This window comes from Copidosoma floridanum, unplaced genomic scaffold (assembly GCF_036245765.1).
Source record: "Copidosoma floridanum isolate Cflo_tuat_1 unplaced genomic scaffold, Cflo_Japanese_pri ptg000030l, whole genome shotgun sequence".
Classification (NCBI taxonomy): domain Eukaryota; kingdom Metazoa; phylum Arthropoda; class Insecta; order Hymenoptera; family Encyrtidae; genus Copidosoma; species Copidosoma floridanum.
This window is the reverse complement of record NW_028321907.1, coordinates 16,278,597-16,296,156: the sequence shown is the minus strand read 5'-3', so window position 1 is coordinate 16,296,156 and position 17,560 is coordinate 16,278,597. Positions and strand designations below refer to the sequence as shown.

The following is a 17,560-nucleotide window of genomic DNA, read 5'->3' as shown; positions in this document are numbered from 1 at the left end:
TGATTTATTTTCTTTAATTTTCCGAAAACAACAAGAGGACTAAATAGTTTTCCGAATGAACGGGATTTTTTATTTTTCTTTCAAGGAATCAGAAGCGGCTCTCAACGAAAGATTGTGCAAAGTGTGAGCACTACAACTACCTGCAAATAAAATCATTGTGGACTTACATGCCTGGCCAATAGGATGCTACAAAATGATCCATACACTCGATGGATGATGCGAATTCAATGATTGTTTATTTAAATAACAATTGTTATTTTCTTACTATTGTTTTACACACTTTTTTTTTCATCTCGGAACCAACTTACTTCATACAAACATTATTATAAAAATGATGGAATTGCGCGCTTTACATCATAAAGAAAAAAAAAAAAGATGTACAGAGCTGGTAAAAAAAGGTCACGATTTCAAATTTGCAGTCATTTTAACTCCTAAAAGTTCGCCAGCGCTTTCCACTTCGATACCAGGCACTACTTCTTCAACAATATCTATATCCTCCGTTTCTTTTTTATACACGTGGTCACTTTCCATCTCCACGTACTCAAAATTCTCCTGCAGCTCTTGCATCTTCTTCTCCGTGAGCTCACCCTCCTCCCTCTGTTCCGTCTCCTCAGTCTCAATGACAACCTCCTCGAACAAATTGTCCTCCTCGTTCAACCTGATTATCTCGACGAGGGTTCCGTCCTCGTTGATTACCTGGACTCTTGAGTTATTTGCCTTTTTTGGGGAGTTGTCATCCTTGACAGAATCATCAATTGCAGCAGCAGCAGCAGCAGCAGCCGCCGCCTTGGCCAATTGTCTCTTGGTCGGCGCTGTCTCGTGCGGGTGATGATTGCGAAAATGAATAGTCAGGGTGCCCCTCTGGGTGTACTTTTTGCCGCATATCTGGCACTGATAAGGTTTCTCCCCCGTGTGTGTGACCCTGTGCTTTGACAGGTACTTACTCGCGGTGAAGGCCTTGCCGCAGTACTCGCAGATGATGGGCTTCTCGCCGCTGTGTATTCTCTTGTGTATCTTCATGTAGCCGCGGCGCATGTGCTTGCCGCACACATCGCACTTGACCTGATCGTCACCCGTGTGCTTGTACATGTGCTCGCGGAAGCAGGTCTTGTAGTGGGTCTTATAGCCGCACGTGTCGCACTCGTACTTTTTCCGCTCGTGCATCTCCACGTGCACCACCTGGACGTGCTTGCGCAGGTACGACTCGTGCCTGAACTCCTTGCCGCACTGCTCGCAGACGCAGGGCTTGTCGTCGCGCGCGTGGGCCGTCATGTGGACCTTGAGCGACTGCCTTAGGTAAAAGCCCTTGTTGCATATGCCGCAGAACTCGGTGCAATCGTCGGCGTGCTTGTCCTTGAGGTGTTTCTTGAGCCCGAGCTTTGTGTCGAGCTTCGCCTTGCACAACTGGCAAACCACGTTCTCGGCGTGGGCCATTGACTCGTGGACACGCAGGTACTTGTACTTTTTGAACACCTTGTTGCACTTGCCGCACACCGAGGGCACCTCCTCCCCGGTCCGGCTGTCCACGACTGGCTTGGGCTGGGGCGATCTTCGCGCCGGCCGGCGTTTCCGATGAATCGTCGGCGACGCCTTCGGCAAGAGGTTGAGATCGATGACGCCGCAGTTCTTGTAGTGGCGCTGGAGGACGCCCTTGGCGCTGAACTCCCGATTGCAGGTGTCGCAGGAGTACTTGACGATGGGCTCGCGGAGGGCCGCCCTCGTGCGGACGATCGACCGCTCGGTCTTGTGGATTATGAGAGCCGACTGGCTGCCGAAACTCTCGTCGCACGAGTCGCACTGGTAACTACTTGAACCATCCTCTTCGAACGCTTCTTCTTCTTCTTCTTCTTCTTTTTTGACAGAGGGCTTTATCGCCGTGGTTGTTGTAGCGATGGCGTTAGCATCGGTGGTCTGTGAGGGGAAAATCGTGACTGTTTTGGAGGCGTTCGACGGCGTGAGGAGGAGGACGCGACACTCCTTTTTGAGATTCGTCAGGACAGACTCGATGCCCTGGTTGTCGGGCATTACGATTAGCGTGGGCGCTTTGGGACTCGACGCCCTCTCGGTCTTTTTCTTGCGCTGTAGGATCACCGGTACTCGCATCCTCGATCGCTTCTTCGGCCTGAAATCCACAACAAGAGTGAGACATTAGTTTTTATTCTTTGCTTTTTAGCTCCGAGACGATGCGTTTACCGGCGATCTCATTTTTGTTTTTTTGTTTAGTTTGTTTGTCTATACTTGGGTTTTTATTGTCATACACGATGGAGGTTTCGGAGATTCTTTTGTCATACAATATTTACTTACACTCGTTGGAACATGGAGGATCAAATTGTGGTCTGATGGAAAGAAATCATAGAGATGTTTATGTTATAAAATACTCGTGTATTAACGAATGGGGTTTTTGTTTCCACAATACATGTTCAATATATTACAGTTGAGTTATGATAAACGTTATGGAATTTTTTTCCTTCCTTTTGTTTCAAATAATAATAGTACATTCCAAACGGAATGCGTATACAAGTGCCATAAACAATGATCCAAGTTTTAGAAATTTCTTTTTTCCACAGTTAATTCATACTTAATATATTCAATGGCAGGTAAATATTACAAGAATAAATGTAATATAAAAGAATAATTGTAAGAGAATTACAGGCTAAATTTTATTTTAAAGAAATGTTTGCGTCGGTGTTTTTACAGAGAAAAAAATTTTAAAAAAAGAAGAAAAAAAAACAAAAGTAGCAACTCTATCACAAAGGCTGTTTAATGCGAGAGAGCACTGTGGCGTTGAAAAAGTTGTCAAGCGCATTTTTCGCGCAAACTAATAAAGTAAAATGCTCAAACTAATCGGTTCACTATGCAGCAGTGCCGGTACACTTGTGCTTCTTTAGCCAGACTTTCTGCGAAAACGACTTGTCGCATCCGTTGCAGTGGTAAGGCTTGGCCTTGGTGTGGGTTCGCATGTGCACGGCGAGGTTCTTTTGCTGCCTGAAGGTCTTTTGGCACACGTTGCACGCAAACGGCTTTTCGTCCCTGTGTATTCTCTTGTGGACCTTGAGGTAATAATTACTCGACACCGCCTGGCCGCACTCGTCGCAAATAACCTTTGCCCCGGTGTGCGTCTTCATGTGCGTCTTGACCGCGTTCTTCCAAAAGCTCGAGTACTCGCAGATGTCGCACGAGTACTTGCTCGGCCTGCCCTCGGGATTGTGCACCAAAGCGTGCAGCCCGAGGCTCCGTTTGTCGGCGTAACAGGAGCCACAAACCTCGCAAACGTACGGCTTGGCCTTGGTGTGGCTGACCACGTGGCGCTCCAGCAGCGTCTTATTGGCGAAACTCTTGCCGCAATAGTCGCACTTGAATTCAAAGTCGTTCATGTGATTGCGCTCGTGCGTCTTTATGTAAGTAAAACTAGCGGTGGCGAAATCGCAGAAACGACAGTTGAACTTGCGCTGCTTGTGCTTAGATTGGATGTGGTTCTCGCAGCTGTACTTGGTTTTGAAGCATTTGTGGCAAGTCTTGCAGCGATAGGCGACCTTGTACTTGCGACTGTCGGGGTGACCCACGGTCATGTGGCGCACGCATTGTTTCACGCTCGGGAACATCTGGTCGCATTGGTTGCACTGGTGCAATCGGCGGATCACGCCAGACTCCATGCGAACGAGGAGACTGTGGATTGGCTCGACCGCCGTCGATGGATTGACGTCGTCGTCCTCGTAGTTGGGGGCTTCGACCAGTTCCGCGGTATCTTCCGTCACGTCCGCCTCTGGGATCAATTCGGCTCGCTCGACCTTACCCTCGATTTCCAATTCCAGGGACGGTTCGAACTCCTCGATCTCCAGCAGCGACGGGTCTTCGTGTTTAGGCCGCTTGCGCCTGCCCAGAGTTTGTTCCTCAATGTCCCTCTTTAGCACGATGAAGGCCTTGCCCGTAACTCTGCACAGACACACAAGCAAAGGTTTATGGCTTTTTTTTTCCCATCAATGTTACACCACATTATTTTAATACTATGTTTTTAAAACATGATATTATTGTATCATTTGTTCACCTCTTATGACTTTTCAAGTCTTAATCGAAAAATTTATGCATTATTTTGCTCTTTCTTTTGTCCATCGATATAACTGTTTCATGATTTTATATTAGATATATCAAAATGTAATTACCCATGCCTCGTCCAATTACATCACAAACTCGAGTTTTCGATTAGTGTAGGTGGATAGTATCAGTGTCAGCAGATAATTATTCACGTGGGTACGGTAACGTTTTAGAGTTAGGAAATAATATTTCAACCATAGCTAATATAGTTTCAAATAAGAAACATTAAAAAAAATAATAATCTCAAATTGTCGTAAAAGCAATAAAATGTTTAGTTCAAAAATTATTTATTTGATAAGAAATTACGAAAATACAACTATGATATAAAGAATCTAAATAATAAAATCTTTTTTCGAAAGAATACGTAAATGCGCTTATCCTTTCGTAAAAGAAACGGTATTGATAGTAACAAATATTTGTAAGTAAAAATAAAAATATTTTAGTCTAATAAATTGAATGCACCATTGATTATTCTTAATATAAAATTTACACTTTAAAACTAGCAGGATTTCGCTGTTGAAATTTTTCAGTGTGTACACGCGAGTAAAACCACAAACTATGCTTCACAAGTGACGTAATACTCTCCAACAAAAGTACATACAACGAAAAATGTACATTTTTTGCCTCGTTAGACGAACCTACTCTCTATACGGGACACTTTTCTGGAATGTACTAATTTACAACACATGACTGTTGCCAAAATGTTTTATAGATCTAATCGACAATTTGTCTGAATTTTTAAAATATTAGGAAATTAAACATAACTGTACATTATAAGTTATTGAAAGTAATATAAAGGAAAACAAGATACTTAAAATATTTTTTGCAAGTGTTACTTTGCTTTTTAATAACTTTAAAGTTATTGCATCATGACATTTTGGACTGAAAACAGCATTACAAGTTTTTTTAATGGCTATAAAAATTAAATTAAAAACGAGCTTGAGACAATTCACGATTGATGTTGATCATGTTATTAAGATATGTATCATAAAAAGTACGAGTATCTTGAAATGTTAATTTATGATAGACAATAGAATAGGAACTAAGGCACAAGATAGCAGTACTTATGTGATTACTATTGTCGCACTGCACAAGCAAGACTTGCTGTAATTTTAAGAATGTTCTCTTTTAAAAAAAATCATGTAAAAATACATCGGATGTAAAAGAAAATTATGTTGCAAAATAATAAAAGTAAAAGTTATTCTTCAAGTATTTTATAATAACGAATGTTATCTATTAATGAATATACATCGTTAGTAAATTTCAGATTTTTCATAAAATTACAGCATCATCAGTTCTCAATAATGTTAGTTCTCATAAACGATGAGACATATATAGTTATGATTAAACGTAAAAGCAACTACACGCAGAAAAATTGAAAATGGATTATATCAAACTGACTTTTTTTACCTCGTATCAACTGAAATCACTCAATTTCATCAAATGAATTGAAAACTCTAAGCCGATTGTTTTGTACAACAAAGATACAATTATTATTTACCTTCGAATAATGTCATTTAAAAAACACAGTTATGAATGTTATAAAGATAATATGCAATGAGACATATATTGCAGATTTATTGTCTGGGTGTGAACATTGCACTTGTGGCGATTGCAGATACTATTTTATCAATCATGAGATCATAAAAATGTTAAATACCATTGACTATGATGCTCAACTGTCACATAGAACCTGAGTTAGAAAAAAGTCAATGCCAAAAGCTATTGCCATCGCTTCATTGATCTTTGGACTGTTAAAATGATCAAGTTTTTATTTCAAAGCTCTAAAATCCATTTTTGTTATTTTTTCATCAATCCAAGGATCAATACTTAAAGTACCATTATAAAAAAAATTCAAGTATCAGTCTAATCGTAACATCATTCATAAAAATGATTGCGTGATTGTTTATTCAAATTCAAACCATCGCACGTAACTGTATAGTATTTTTTCCTTATCAATAGATAGTGCCACACCGTACAACATGATTCATTGACACAGTTGCAAAATTGTATGATTAATACTCAACAGTCATGTATAAGTTCAATGCGACGTATTTACAAGTGACGGGAGGGAGTTGGGGAGAGAGAGAGAGAGAGAGAGAGAGAGAGAGATCAAGAAAAAGGCAACTGTCTCTTTCTAATCGTCGTCTTAGACGCTAATTCCTTTTGACACCGTAGCCAATAATCCAGATCATCTCAACCGCAGCCCATACTCTTACGACATCAAAACATTAAAAAGAAAAAAAAAAAAGGTCCACTGTTCATTCAATTTTTGTACATGAAAAATCGCGACATCGAATAAACCGCGAAACGCCGCTGTGCTACTGGTCTTCCACCACTTCTGGGCTAACCGGATTCTCCCCGACGTCTTGCTTCAGAATCAGAATGTTCTTACTGGCCGGCCCCTCGCAAACGGCCATCTGAGACGCGAACATCGTCGTCGTCGTGACCACCTCCTCTTGGGGTGGCGTCAACAATACGCTCTGCTCCTGTTGTAGCTGATGTTGCTGCTGGAGTTGCAGCTGAGCTTCCCGCTCCTTTTCAACCCGCACCGACTGTTTGACGTGAGTCTTGAGGTGCGAGTTGAGCATCGTCTTGGAGGCAAACGCCTTGTTACAGTACTCGCAGCCGTAAGGCTTGACACCCGTGTGCCTGCGCTCGTGGACGACCATAGTTGTGCGTTGGGTGAACGATTTCCCACAGTGGACGCAATAATGCGGCCTCTCGCCCGTGTGGGTGCGCCTGTGCACGCTCAGATAATTTTGCGATATGTACCCGGTGCCGCAAATGTCGCATTTGAAGGGCTTTTCGCCCGTGTGTTTGCGCATGTGGACCGTGAGGTAGGTCTTGCTGGACACGACCTTCTCGCAGACGGGGCACTTGTGCTCGTTGGGGGGCACCGAGCTGTCGCCGTGGGTCCTCATGTGCACGAGCATCACCTGCCGGCGCACAAAGCGCTTGTTACATATCGGACAGGGGTGTTTCTTCTCGGGCTCGACGTAGCCCGGCTGGTGGGTCTTGGCGTGCAGCCTCAAGCCTTGCCTGTAGCGATAGGTGGCCGGGCAATGGACGCACTTGAACAGATTGTTGCACGGGTGCTTTTGAAGCTCGAGTTCCGTGTCGAAGTAATCCCCGCACTGCTCGCACGTGTACTTGTCGAGCTTCTCCCCGTGAATGTGTTCGTGGACCAGTGGGTCTTGGTTGTTGGACGCGCCGAAGCTGCACGAGCTGGAACAGGAGAGCTTGTCCGAGTTCGTGGACACGGCCGCGGACATGGCGTCGGCGTGGTCGGTCTGTTGGTGCTCCTGGTAGCTGAGCTCGTCGGGAAAGGTGCAGGGACACCGCTCGCACGCGTACATCAGGACCCTCGTCTCGTCGGTCACGACTTCCTGATGGATCACCCCCTCGTGCAGCTGGTGGCCGCCCTCGTGCAGGGTCTTGCGGTGATACTCAAAGCTCACCTCCTCGTTGAACACCTCGCCGCAGAGGGCGCACTCGAATAGCCCCTCGGTCGGCACCACTAATAGCCCGTTGGCTGTTCTTACTTGGTAATTTGGTGAGCTCAGGAGGAGGGAGTTCTCGCCGGCTTGGACCCGAGACTCCATGCCGGGCAGCGGCTCGAGCTTTGCTACGAAAAATCTGCAAAGAAAGACACGAGAGAGATCGGTCAGTCGAAGGTGGATTTTTTGGTCTGGGTCTTTTAGTGTTTTTTTTTTTTTATTTTTGTTTTTTAGACTGCCGTCGACTTTTCCCACTCACGCTTCGTCAAGGTCTTGGTCGCGGTTGTTAACGCGTTGAAAAGTTGAAAGAAAAAAAAAAAAAAAAAAAGAAAAAAAGAGAAAAACTAAAATAAATAAACAATCAGCACGGCTATTTCAATATCTAATGATTTTACGAGTGTTTGTAAAAGTAAGAAGCTATGGATTGTAACTCTTTAACGTGGAATCTGACGTCAGCTCTATTGAAAATCGTACAATCAATTATACTCAAGATTCTTCACAACGAAATGTCTATTACTCGTCGGACGCTCGCAAACAATTGTTTTTTCAACTTATACAAATAATTACTTACCTGTTTGGTGTTTATGTTATCGAGACACGCTTGTTGATAGAAGAAATATGTTTCAACAAATTTTTCGAAATTATCAAGTAAACAATTATGATTCATGTATAATGTACTAATTCATTTGAGTGCTTAAAATGTGAAAATTTATGAAAAAAAAAAAAAAAAAAAAAAAAAAAAAAAAAAAAAAAAAAAAAAAAAAAAAAAAAAAAAAAAAAAAAAAAAACATAGATGGAAATTCGTTTGGGAACTATAAATGTGTAGGATGTTATATTGATTTTATTGCCAAGTAACATTTTTTTGCAATACATAATGACTACGAACAAAATAACTTTAACCTGACAAACAATAAATGATTGCTGTACTCTCTCATAAGTTCATAATGAAACGATAACTAAAATAAAAGATTTTTAAGATCACATAGCTGAACGCTTTATAATAAAACAATACTAAGAAAACATGTAATTAGACTCTCTGAGCTTGACTTAGCTTTTCACTTATTCACTACTACTCTGACATCAAGTACAAATTTTTTGGCTAATATTTATAAAGAAGTCTAGTTCCATCTTTCACTTAATTTCTTATTATATTAGGACCTAATTATGTAATACTGATTACGACAGATAAAAAATTACTTTGCATGAAAGTAGTTGTAACATTAAGATAAAAAAAAAAAAATGAAAAACTTTCTGAATGGTAATTTTAACGTATCGATAGTAAGATATTTATTACTATTTACAAATTATATTTCAAAGGAATTTCAAGTTAAAAATAATTTGTAACTACTCAAGTCTCTAAAAGTTAATATGCTTTGTGGCTTCTTTTTACTCTCTTAGTACAAGCAATTAAAGAATCGTAAGTTTTTTTGAAACTACTTGAATGTTTCAATTTGATTTTATACTTTAAATGTTTTTTGTTAGGTTTTATGCATTTTTTATTTTAATACATATAACAAATTTTAAGCGTAGTTGTTGATAGTTATTGTATTTCCCATACATAAGCCACTTTGATTCACTAAAGCTAACATCGTCTATTTTAATCGATAAATATTTATATGTACCTTACAATTAAATTTAATCCACATCCGCGTTTGACACCCAAATGTATTAATGGCACTTGCTAAGTTTGCTCTAATTACGCAATCGAACACGCCTATCACTTTGAAAAATTTTAATTCAAGGCACAATAGAATCCCCATTATGGGCATCCTCTACGGGACGTCGACAATTGTTGATCACAATTTTTATTTAAAAACATAAATAAATAAATTTTGTTCCTCTGTTAAAAATGGCTCACACGCAATTTAAATTGTAAGTATCGAGATTTCTATCTTTACGATATCCTACTTATCTTTGGTAACACATGAACAAACGCTCATTATCACAGTGATTATTTCCAATGATACGTTTGATCATATATTTGTTATTTCCTAACATCCAATTTGACACTACGATATTTTTTTGTACCTCTCTGACTACTTTGATTTGGCTTCTAATAGTTAAGTTTACTCGTATATGTATCAGTATACATCAATGATTGATAGTTGAATATAAAAGGGTCATGTAAAAATTCAATCATCATCCCTTTGAATATCTACGGATGGCCTAATGTAATAAAATAATTAAAAAAACCTTTTACACATAAACAATTTTAGCATCTTTTTTAATGATCTAGTGTTTCTTCATGTGATTGAGCATAATCGTGCGAGTGACGAATCCTTTGCCGCACAGCGTGCACGTGTAAGGCCGTTCGCCCGTGTGATAGCGCCTGTGAACGGTGAGTGTGGAGGCTTGCGTGAACGATTTGCCGCACATGGCGCACAAGTAGGGCCTCTCGCCGGTGTGGATTCTCTGGTGGACCACGTAGTACTTGCGATGGGTGAAACCCTTGCCGCAAACGTCGCAGATCAGCGGCCTGGACCTGTGCACGCTTTTGTGCGAGGTGAGGGATTCCGCGGTCGGGAACTCCTTGGCGCAGGTCTCGCAGGTAAAACTGCTGCTGTCTTTGTCACCTGATCCTCCCCCGCTGCTGACTGTCGCTCGCTCGGATTGCGAGGCGACGATGGGCTTGTGGGTCTTGGCGTGGTGGTTGTACAGATTGCGCGTCTCGAATCTCATGAGGCAGCGAGGACACGAGTACGGCTTGTCCTGACCGGCGGCCATTTCGTGCATCTTCTTGTGCTTTTCCAGGAGCGTGCGGTAACGAAAGCTCGCTTGGCAACGATCGCACGAGAAGTTCTTCTCCTGCATGATGTGTGTTATTTGATGATGGCTCATGTGTTGTTGTTGTTGTTGTTGTTGCTGATTGGCTTGATAGGGCGTCGTCTCTTGGCTGGCGTTTACGACGGTCGTTTGGACTCGCGACGAGTCCTGAATCGATTGCTGTTGCGGTTGTAGCAGCTGCGTGGGCTCGCCCGGTAACTTGACGTGACTCTGAGCTAGAAATGTTTTCGAGCACACGTGACACGTAAAGCGCATCAATTGGGTTTCACCGATGTCGAGGAGGTTTATCTCGTGCTGGTGGGCCGTCCTCACGTGGTAGGTCAACTTGACGCCGCAGTTGGGACATATGTGCATCTCGGTGAGTATTTGCACCTGATCCTGGTAGCTGATTTGCTGCTCTTGCGACGAAATGAGCTGCTGTTGTTGATGGTGGGCGAGGTCGGTGGGTAGTTGGAGGACCGACGAGTGGATGTTGAAGAGCGACTGGGACTGTTGTTGTTGCTGCTGGAGGACGTGACAGCTAGCATTGAACGACAGCTCTTCGTTCTCGGCGCTCGGCGAGAGGATCTGGCGAAGCATGCCAGATAGACCGCCGAAAGTTTCGTCTCTGTAAAGCGATAAAGTCCCAGGTACTACCGCACCTACGCACGCACGATCTTTTTTTTTTTTCCTATCATTTATAACTTAAAAACTCGGATTTTGGTGCGGATACATAGGTGTATGAGATCAAATACTGTTGTTTGGTTACATGTGTTATTTTGTGCCAACAGCAATCATTCAATGATATTTTTAGCACTGAGAAGAAAAATCGATTGTTTCGATAACATGGATAGGTAGAACGAACGAACGAATAGAAGACAGCCTGTAATTACGGCTTTTTACAAGTAATATAGATGATAGGTTGTAATCTGATCAATTATTTAGGCGCGTCGTTTCCTTAATTAATACTCTAGTGCAACTTTTTTTTATCGATTTCGAATCGAAGTAAAGTATCAAGTTATCTTTACTATAAGCTACAATTTAGAAGAAATTTGCTTATATTCCTTAAACCATTGAATTACAGATTGTGCTGAGGTCACCTACACCATACTTTTTGACTTAAAATGCAAATAATTTTGATTTCTCAGTGGAAAAAATATCCAGACATTACAAACGTTTAATGATAAAATTGATTTGACGACTTATAGTATGCCCACTCGTCATAAGTTAAATGTATTGAAGTAAATAACTTCTTTACTTGAGGGAAAAAAAAAAAAATCATCAAGTACTTTGACTTACCTCATGCGCTTAACATTTGTTATTAAAATTTCAAAAGCATGATTAATTGTTGTCATAACGTCTAATAGGCATACAACAGGCGTTACGCTGTGCTATAACGTGGTTTTGTAACAGTTTTAAATGACTTTTGCGAAACAAAGAATAACTAGTGATTGGTACAACATAATTTTTTTTTTCTTTGGATCTCTTCAAAGATTTACATAAATATACATTTATGGGTAATATATAAACAGCGTTGTTGGCGTGCCTGCGAGGTGCAAAGTGCTTTGGCATTGTATATCGATTAACCGTGTCAAACCGTTTTATTAATTTGTGGTTTTAACAACCCATGTAAATTATCAAGCTTAGAGAGTCAATTTTGCGATCATCAAATAATTATCGCAATGAAAAAATTTTTATGTGGAAAACAGTAAAAATATAAGTAATTAAAGACTTATGACTACTTAAAGATATTAAAAAATTTCTCACCTTTTTTTAATCATATATTACCATGCACTAATGCATTTCGAAAATGATGACCGCTCGTAGATCCATGAAGCTTGAGGAGACAATGCAGTTGAATATCCGCAGATATGAATCGCACTTTTCACTCGCACCTCGAAATATTACAGTCGCAACGAAATAAACCGACCACCGGAGGTAAAAATGTATAAATCAAAGAAATATAGCAAGTAACTAACCGGTTTGTTTTAAAATTTGTGGTAACCGTTAGATTTTATTGACGGTTAGGCACAATCAAGTGTTGAGCACATACTCGAAAACTCTTGTACAGCTAATAGCGCAACTTACAAAATATAAGCTGTAAACAAGACGAGTACTGAACGACAGAATAAATTTCATAAGAACAATGAATTGTAGGTTCTATTCAGTTTACTTTGAAAGTGAAAAACTGGCATACGAATGAAAACTCCTCGCAGCCATCACTAATCAAAGAAACTAGCAGTTACGATATAATTTATAAATGTGAATCAAATGCATTAATCAAGTTTAATCTTAAAATATGTCTGGAAATTTTGATACGCTTTGTAATAAGGTAAGAAAAAAATACTCGCCTTTTTTCATTTTGAATTCAACTGGAGATATCTGGAAAGTTTTCTTGCATCTTTGGCTCCCAGTAGTTTGGTTTTCTTCTTCATCTTCAGTCTGATATTTATGCTTATACACTTATTTAAGTGCTAACAAAAAAGTTAGCGGAATAGCGCAAAAATTAACACGATATTACTTGTTTCCGATGTAATAGTTTCTACATATGTACTAATAAATATAAATATATATGTATATGTATATTTGTTAATTTTAAAGATTATACATTTATCCGATAATCCTGACGTCAGAGAGAGAAATCATTGATATTTTTAGAATAATTGCTTATCAAGAATAAAAAAATATCTACTTAGACAATGAGAACTCAGTTGGATTCTCGACTAGATATTCGAGTGTCGCATCGCGTTTTTTTAAAAAAATATATATGTACTGGATTTCAATAAAAACAGCGATTTTATAAACCTATCGATCGTCAGTGATGTCTTTTGACCAATTTTGGTCAAGTGCGGCATTAGTGCCTTTACGTAAGCGTGGGAATGTTATATCGACAACATGTAAACATAATTCTTCACGATGAATAGAAAGATCTATTATTGTTTATGTACATATAATCTGATTGAAACATATCTAAATGAAAATGGTTATTCAAAAATAATCAATTTATCGAAAAATACAATTTGTGATCTTTCTGTTCACATGAATCCGTAAGATCTAATATGATATATGCTACATTGAAAACTATTTTCTCTTTAAAAAAGAATGATTTTATAAAAATATTTACTAGATTGAATAAGATTGTAAAAAAAAATTTGGACAGATATCATTGTAACATATATCAAATACATGCTACTTGATGTGTACACATAAATAATAGTAGTAAATAATAATAATAATAATTGCAAGTATACAGTAATTTGTTGGAAATTTAATGAAAAAAAATCAATTAATTTAATTGAAAAGTAAAAATGACAGTACAAATTCTGTTTCGAACAAAAAAGTTGAGGACCCAAATTACTGAATACTTAGAGTCAAAGATGGTTGTGGGTTATCAAGTGTGCACTTACCTTGTGCCGATTTGCACCATCTCAGAATCGATTGGTGACTAACTCTCCAAATAATAAAATATGTAGTTCATAGTCAATTTTTCAATAACAAAAAAACCCTTTAATTTATAAACGATAAAATTTCTTACAAAATAATTAAGCAATACAACGTAATAATGAGTACTAGTACACAAAAATATTAAAACAAATATAGACTCTAATTTGTGTGTGTTCACCACAACAGTTCATCTTTGACTCTTGATTTGCAAACATAAATATGAAACTTACCCAGGTTTAGAGTCGCCATCTGCAGTCTGCGAAGTTATTTCAGACACGTTGGCGATTTTCTGCTGGAGTCCAGAGGGGCCAGCTTCATCACAAGGCAAAGAAACATTTACAAACGTAGACTCGAGAGATCTTTCATTCTGATCATCTTCAGCTTCTTCTTTTACAGTCATCCCTTGAATCAAACAAAATATTTAGTACAAAATTTCATCTAGTATTAAAAAAAAAGTTATTAAAGAAGCTTACCATCATCGTTGTCACATCCATCATCAAAGTTGTCCTCATCCTCTTCCTCCTCTTCCTCGGCTACGTTTGCTTGTTCTTGTGTGCTGGAGCCTGCGACTACCTGTACTGTTTGTACGGTGCTACTACCTTCGATAGGAACTGTGGTAAATTGCTGTTCACTCCCGTCAGGCATCGTAATGATGGACATATTGTCTATCATATTTATGTCTATGTTACTTGACTCGGCGACTTGCATAACACTACCATCTAATCTATTATCACCGCTTCTTTCTTGTTTCATCACATTCTGGAAAAATAGAAGACAACGAGGTATGTTAATATAAGATCTACACAATTTATCCTTTGAACGACTCGTGAATTACGAAAGATGTATCACATAACACGTTGATGCAGGAGAAAAATGTTTATGGTACTTACGGAGTCAAGGACTTCGGTTATATAACCCTGCTTATCCTCGAGCTCACCAACGTCTCCGAGCCACTGCAGAAGCTGTTTTTCTGCATTGACTGTTGTGTTCCAAAACTGGTACAATAGTTCTACTTTATATCCACATTGATCACATATTTTTTTGGGTAGTTTGTCATCGTGTGCCACCTAAAAAAATAATAAGAAAATTATTAATATTTGTATCAGTACGTGGTATTAGCAAGCTTAGGCTCATCCCCTGAGAACAATCGAATAACTACCGACAATCAAACTTGGTTGCCGTGAGAAATAACATCACCATGGATGTGTTGTCATTGGTGACGGCAACCAAGCCAATCGACAATTGTAACTTTCATAATAATTTTTATATCAACAAAAACTGTTGTTTGAGAAAAAAAAAATAATCGCAATCCCACAAGCGAGAGCAACAAATATAGAGCTAAGGAGGCAAAGAAAGTAACACCACAAGTCAATAAACCGGTTATACCGGGGGGAAGAGCTCTTCCTAGCTTGAATTTCCACAGAGCACCTGAGCAAAGCGGCGAAACGTTTTATCGTTATCTGCTTCGTGTCAGAAGATAGTGTGGCGGTGGTGTTGGAAAGGCAATAGTGAAATGCAAAGCGAAGAAAATACAGTTGGGGGAATCATTGCTCCCCCCGTTAGACGAGGCTGCATAATACATAAGCCGCTGCGCGCAGGTAGCCAAGTCCACTCGAAATGGTCGACGTGCCCCGTAGCGTATATGTGCAGTGTACGCGCAGTGTGAAGGAGAGAAAGAGGGTGGGAAGGGGGCTGGAGAGGAGATCGATTTCCCAAGAGTTAAGCCGTGTATGTACGGTTTGCGCGCTTGGTGGTTAAACTTGTCTCTGGAATCGATGCCTTCTCAACGGAAAGGAGTTCTCGAATATTATATTATGTGGGCATAAGATTTTTTAACTTTTTTTTTTTTTATCTCGTGACCGCACAGAAAAAAAACAACTCGAATGTGCATCAACAGGGAACATTAATTTATGCTTTTGAGAAAACTAACTAAAAACAGATAACTTGGCTGCCCAAGAAAATGATAACGATTGCATAAGTTTGCAAGAATTCGATTAAGCCCCTAAAAGCAGGTTTTATTTATTTTTTTTGCGGGAGGGGGGGGGGCAAAAAACGCGGGAACGTAAAAAATAGGAACCAATGAAGGAATGACGGTGTTTTAAGAACAAAAGGCAATTCCGCGTGAATTGTGAAATAAGTAGTCAAATCGTCGAATTTTTCGTATTCGCCAACACAAATAATAAACATTGCGCTTTGGCATGTCAAATAATCAAGTTTCATATTCGTTCCCAAAAAACCAAACTTGACGGTAGGTTCGTTTATTTATCCCTTTGGGTTATTGGGTTCCTGGTTCTGCGCTGTGTATACATGTATATACTTTTCCATGCTTTTTCCCACAAAATCTACCTATATTTGGCAGAACGAAACAAGATCTGGTTTTTCCCAGTTCTGCCATGATGTATATAGGTATGTTTTGAGAGAAAAATATACGTATATAGTACACAACCGAACCCTGGAGGGATATAAACAAACTTACATTAACGTAAAAAAAAAATCAGGACTTTGTCAACTTGTCAAAAAAAATGAAGAAAAGGAGCAATGCTCAAAAACACAGCTATACTTTCCTACAGGAACATATAAGTATGAATATCTGTGACGAGAAAGACAAAGGGAGAAGAACCGCCGTAGAAGAGCAAGAAAGGGACTCTACCCGCAAATCTCGTGAGCTCTGCGCACGCTCCTCTGCAGCAGCAGGGTAGCCTACAAGATGGAGCGTAAATGTATCTGCGATGATGCGTATATAACCATTAAAAACGAACTACAGCATCACAAATGAAAATAAAATTTAAATAAAAAAAGAAAAAAAAAAACGCAATAAAACCGGCATCATTAAGTACACCAATGGGGCGAGTATTGATAAACAACATCAATGGGGAGAGAGACAAGCCTCGTTCTCATTTGCATGCGTGGTAGCCTTAAAAACAATAACAGGCTAGTTTCCGTCTTCCCACCGTGGCAAAGTGCGCCGCACCCGCACGACAGCATTTGTATAGGAAATAGACATGTGTGTATACATATGTATATACAGCGACAAGTGAAGGCACGTTCGATCGGGAAAGCGGCCATTTGCACACGCGCGCTCCCTCGAGCACTGTAAAATCAGCCTTCGATTGCACGCGTTCGGTACTACCCGCTCGAATGATCATTCGTATGAAATCTACACTGCCAATTCCACGTTACGCAAAAATGATATGTCCAAAATTATTGATTTTAGGACTGATGATTGGGAAACATGGGAAAAGTAGAGAAAGACGCGTACAGAGTGGTTGGCCAAGATGGCGGCGGCAGCGGCGGTGGCTACAAGAGAACACACGACATGACGGATGAATGATTGTGGGCTCACCTTCACCGGCAGGCAGGAGCTGATCTTGAAGTATATCTGCCGGGCCTCGCCGTCATCCTCGAATATGGGCAGCTCCACGTTCTCTTTGACGAGGCAGAGCCTGCAGAGCTCCAGGTAATCAAGCGACGACGACATCTTCTCGCGTCTTTGAGCGTCTGGTGCCTTCCCGGTTACGAGCGTGCCATAAGTACGTGCGGTCGATATCAGAGAGTACAGGCCGCGCCCGCGCCTCTCCTGCTCTGTCCACTGTCTTACTAACGACTAGTTTACTATCTTGAACCTCTTCATCCGGCGCCAGGACACGTCCGCTCGTTACTTACGCCCTCGCGTTACTTTGGCCACTAAGCTTCGTTTGATTTCGTTCGATACGCTCTTCTCTTCCGCTCCGATGGTGCGCTACGCTGGTTGGCTGCCTGCT

General features: G+C 40.3%; 2 protein-coding genes across 2 annotated transcripts in view; both read right to left on the bottom strand.

The window, feature by feature from the left end:
- Window positions 1-17,560, bottom strand: part of LOC106639656 (uncharacterized) — a 49,126-nt gene extending 31,566 nt beyond the window's left edge. Inside the window, exons 1-4 of the mRNA XM_089596845.1 lie at window positions 17,143-17,560; window positions 14,690-14,866; window positions 14,273-14,558; window positions 14,030-14,201 (exon numbers count right to left, since the gene is read on the bottom strand). Coding sequence (XP_089452971.1) covers window positions 14,030-14,201; window positions 14,273-14,558; window positions 14,690-14,866; window positions 17,143-17,277 — 770 coding nt within the window. The 5' untranslated portion in view covers window positions 17,278-17,560. The remainder of the gene's footprint in view (window positions 1-14,029; window positions 14,202-14,272; window positions 14,559-14,689; window positions 14,867-17,142) is intronic.
- On the bottom strand, window positions 9,825-10,982 carry LOC149373499 (uncharacterized). The gene has a single exon (XM_089597032.1). It carries the CDS (start codon window positions 10,953-10,955, stop codon window positions 9,825-9,827), a length of 1,131 nt encoding a protein of 376 aa, XP_089453158.1. The 5' UTR covers window positions 10,956-10,982.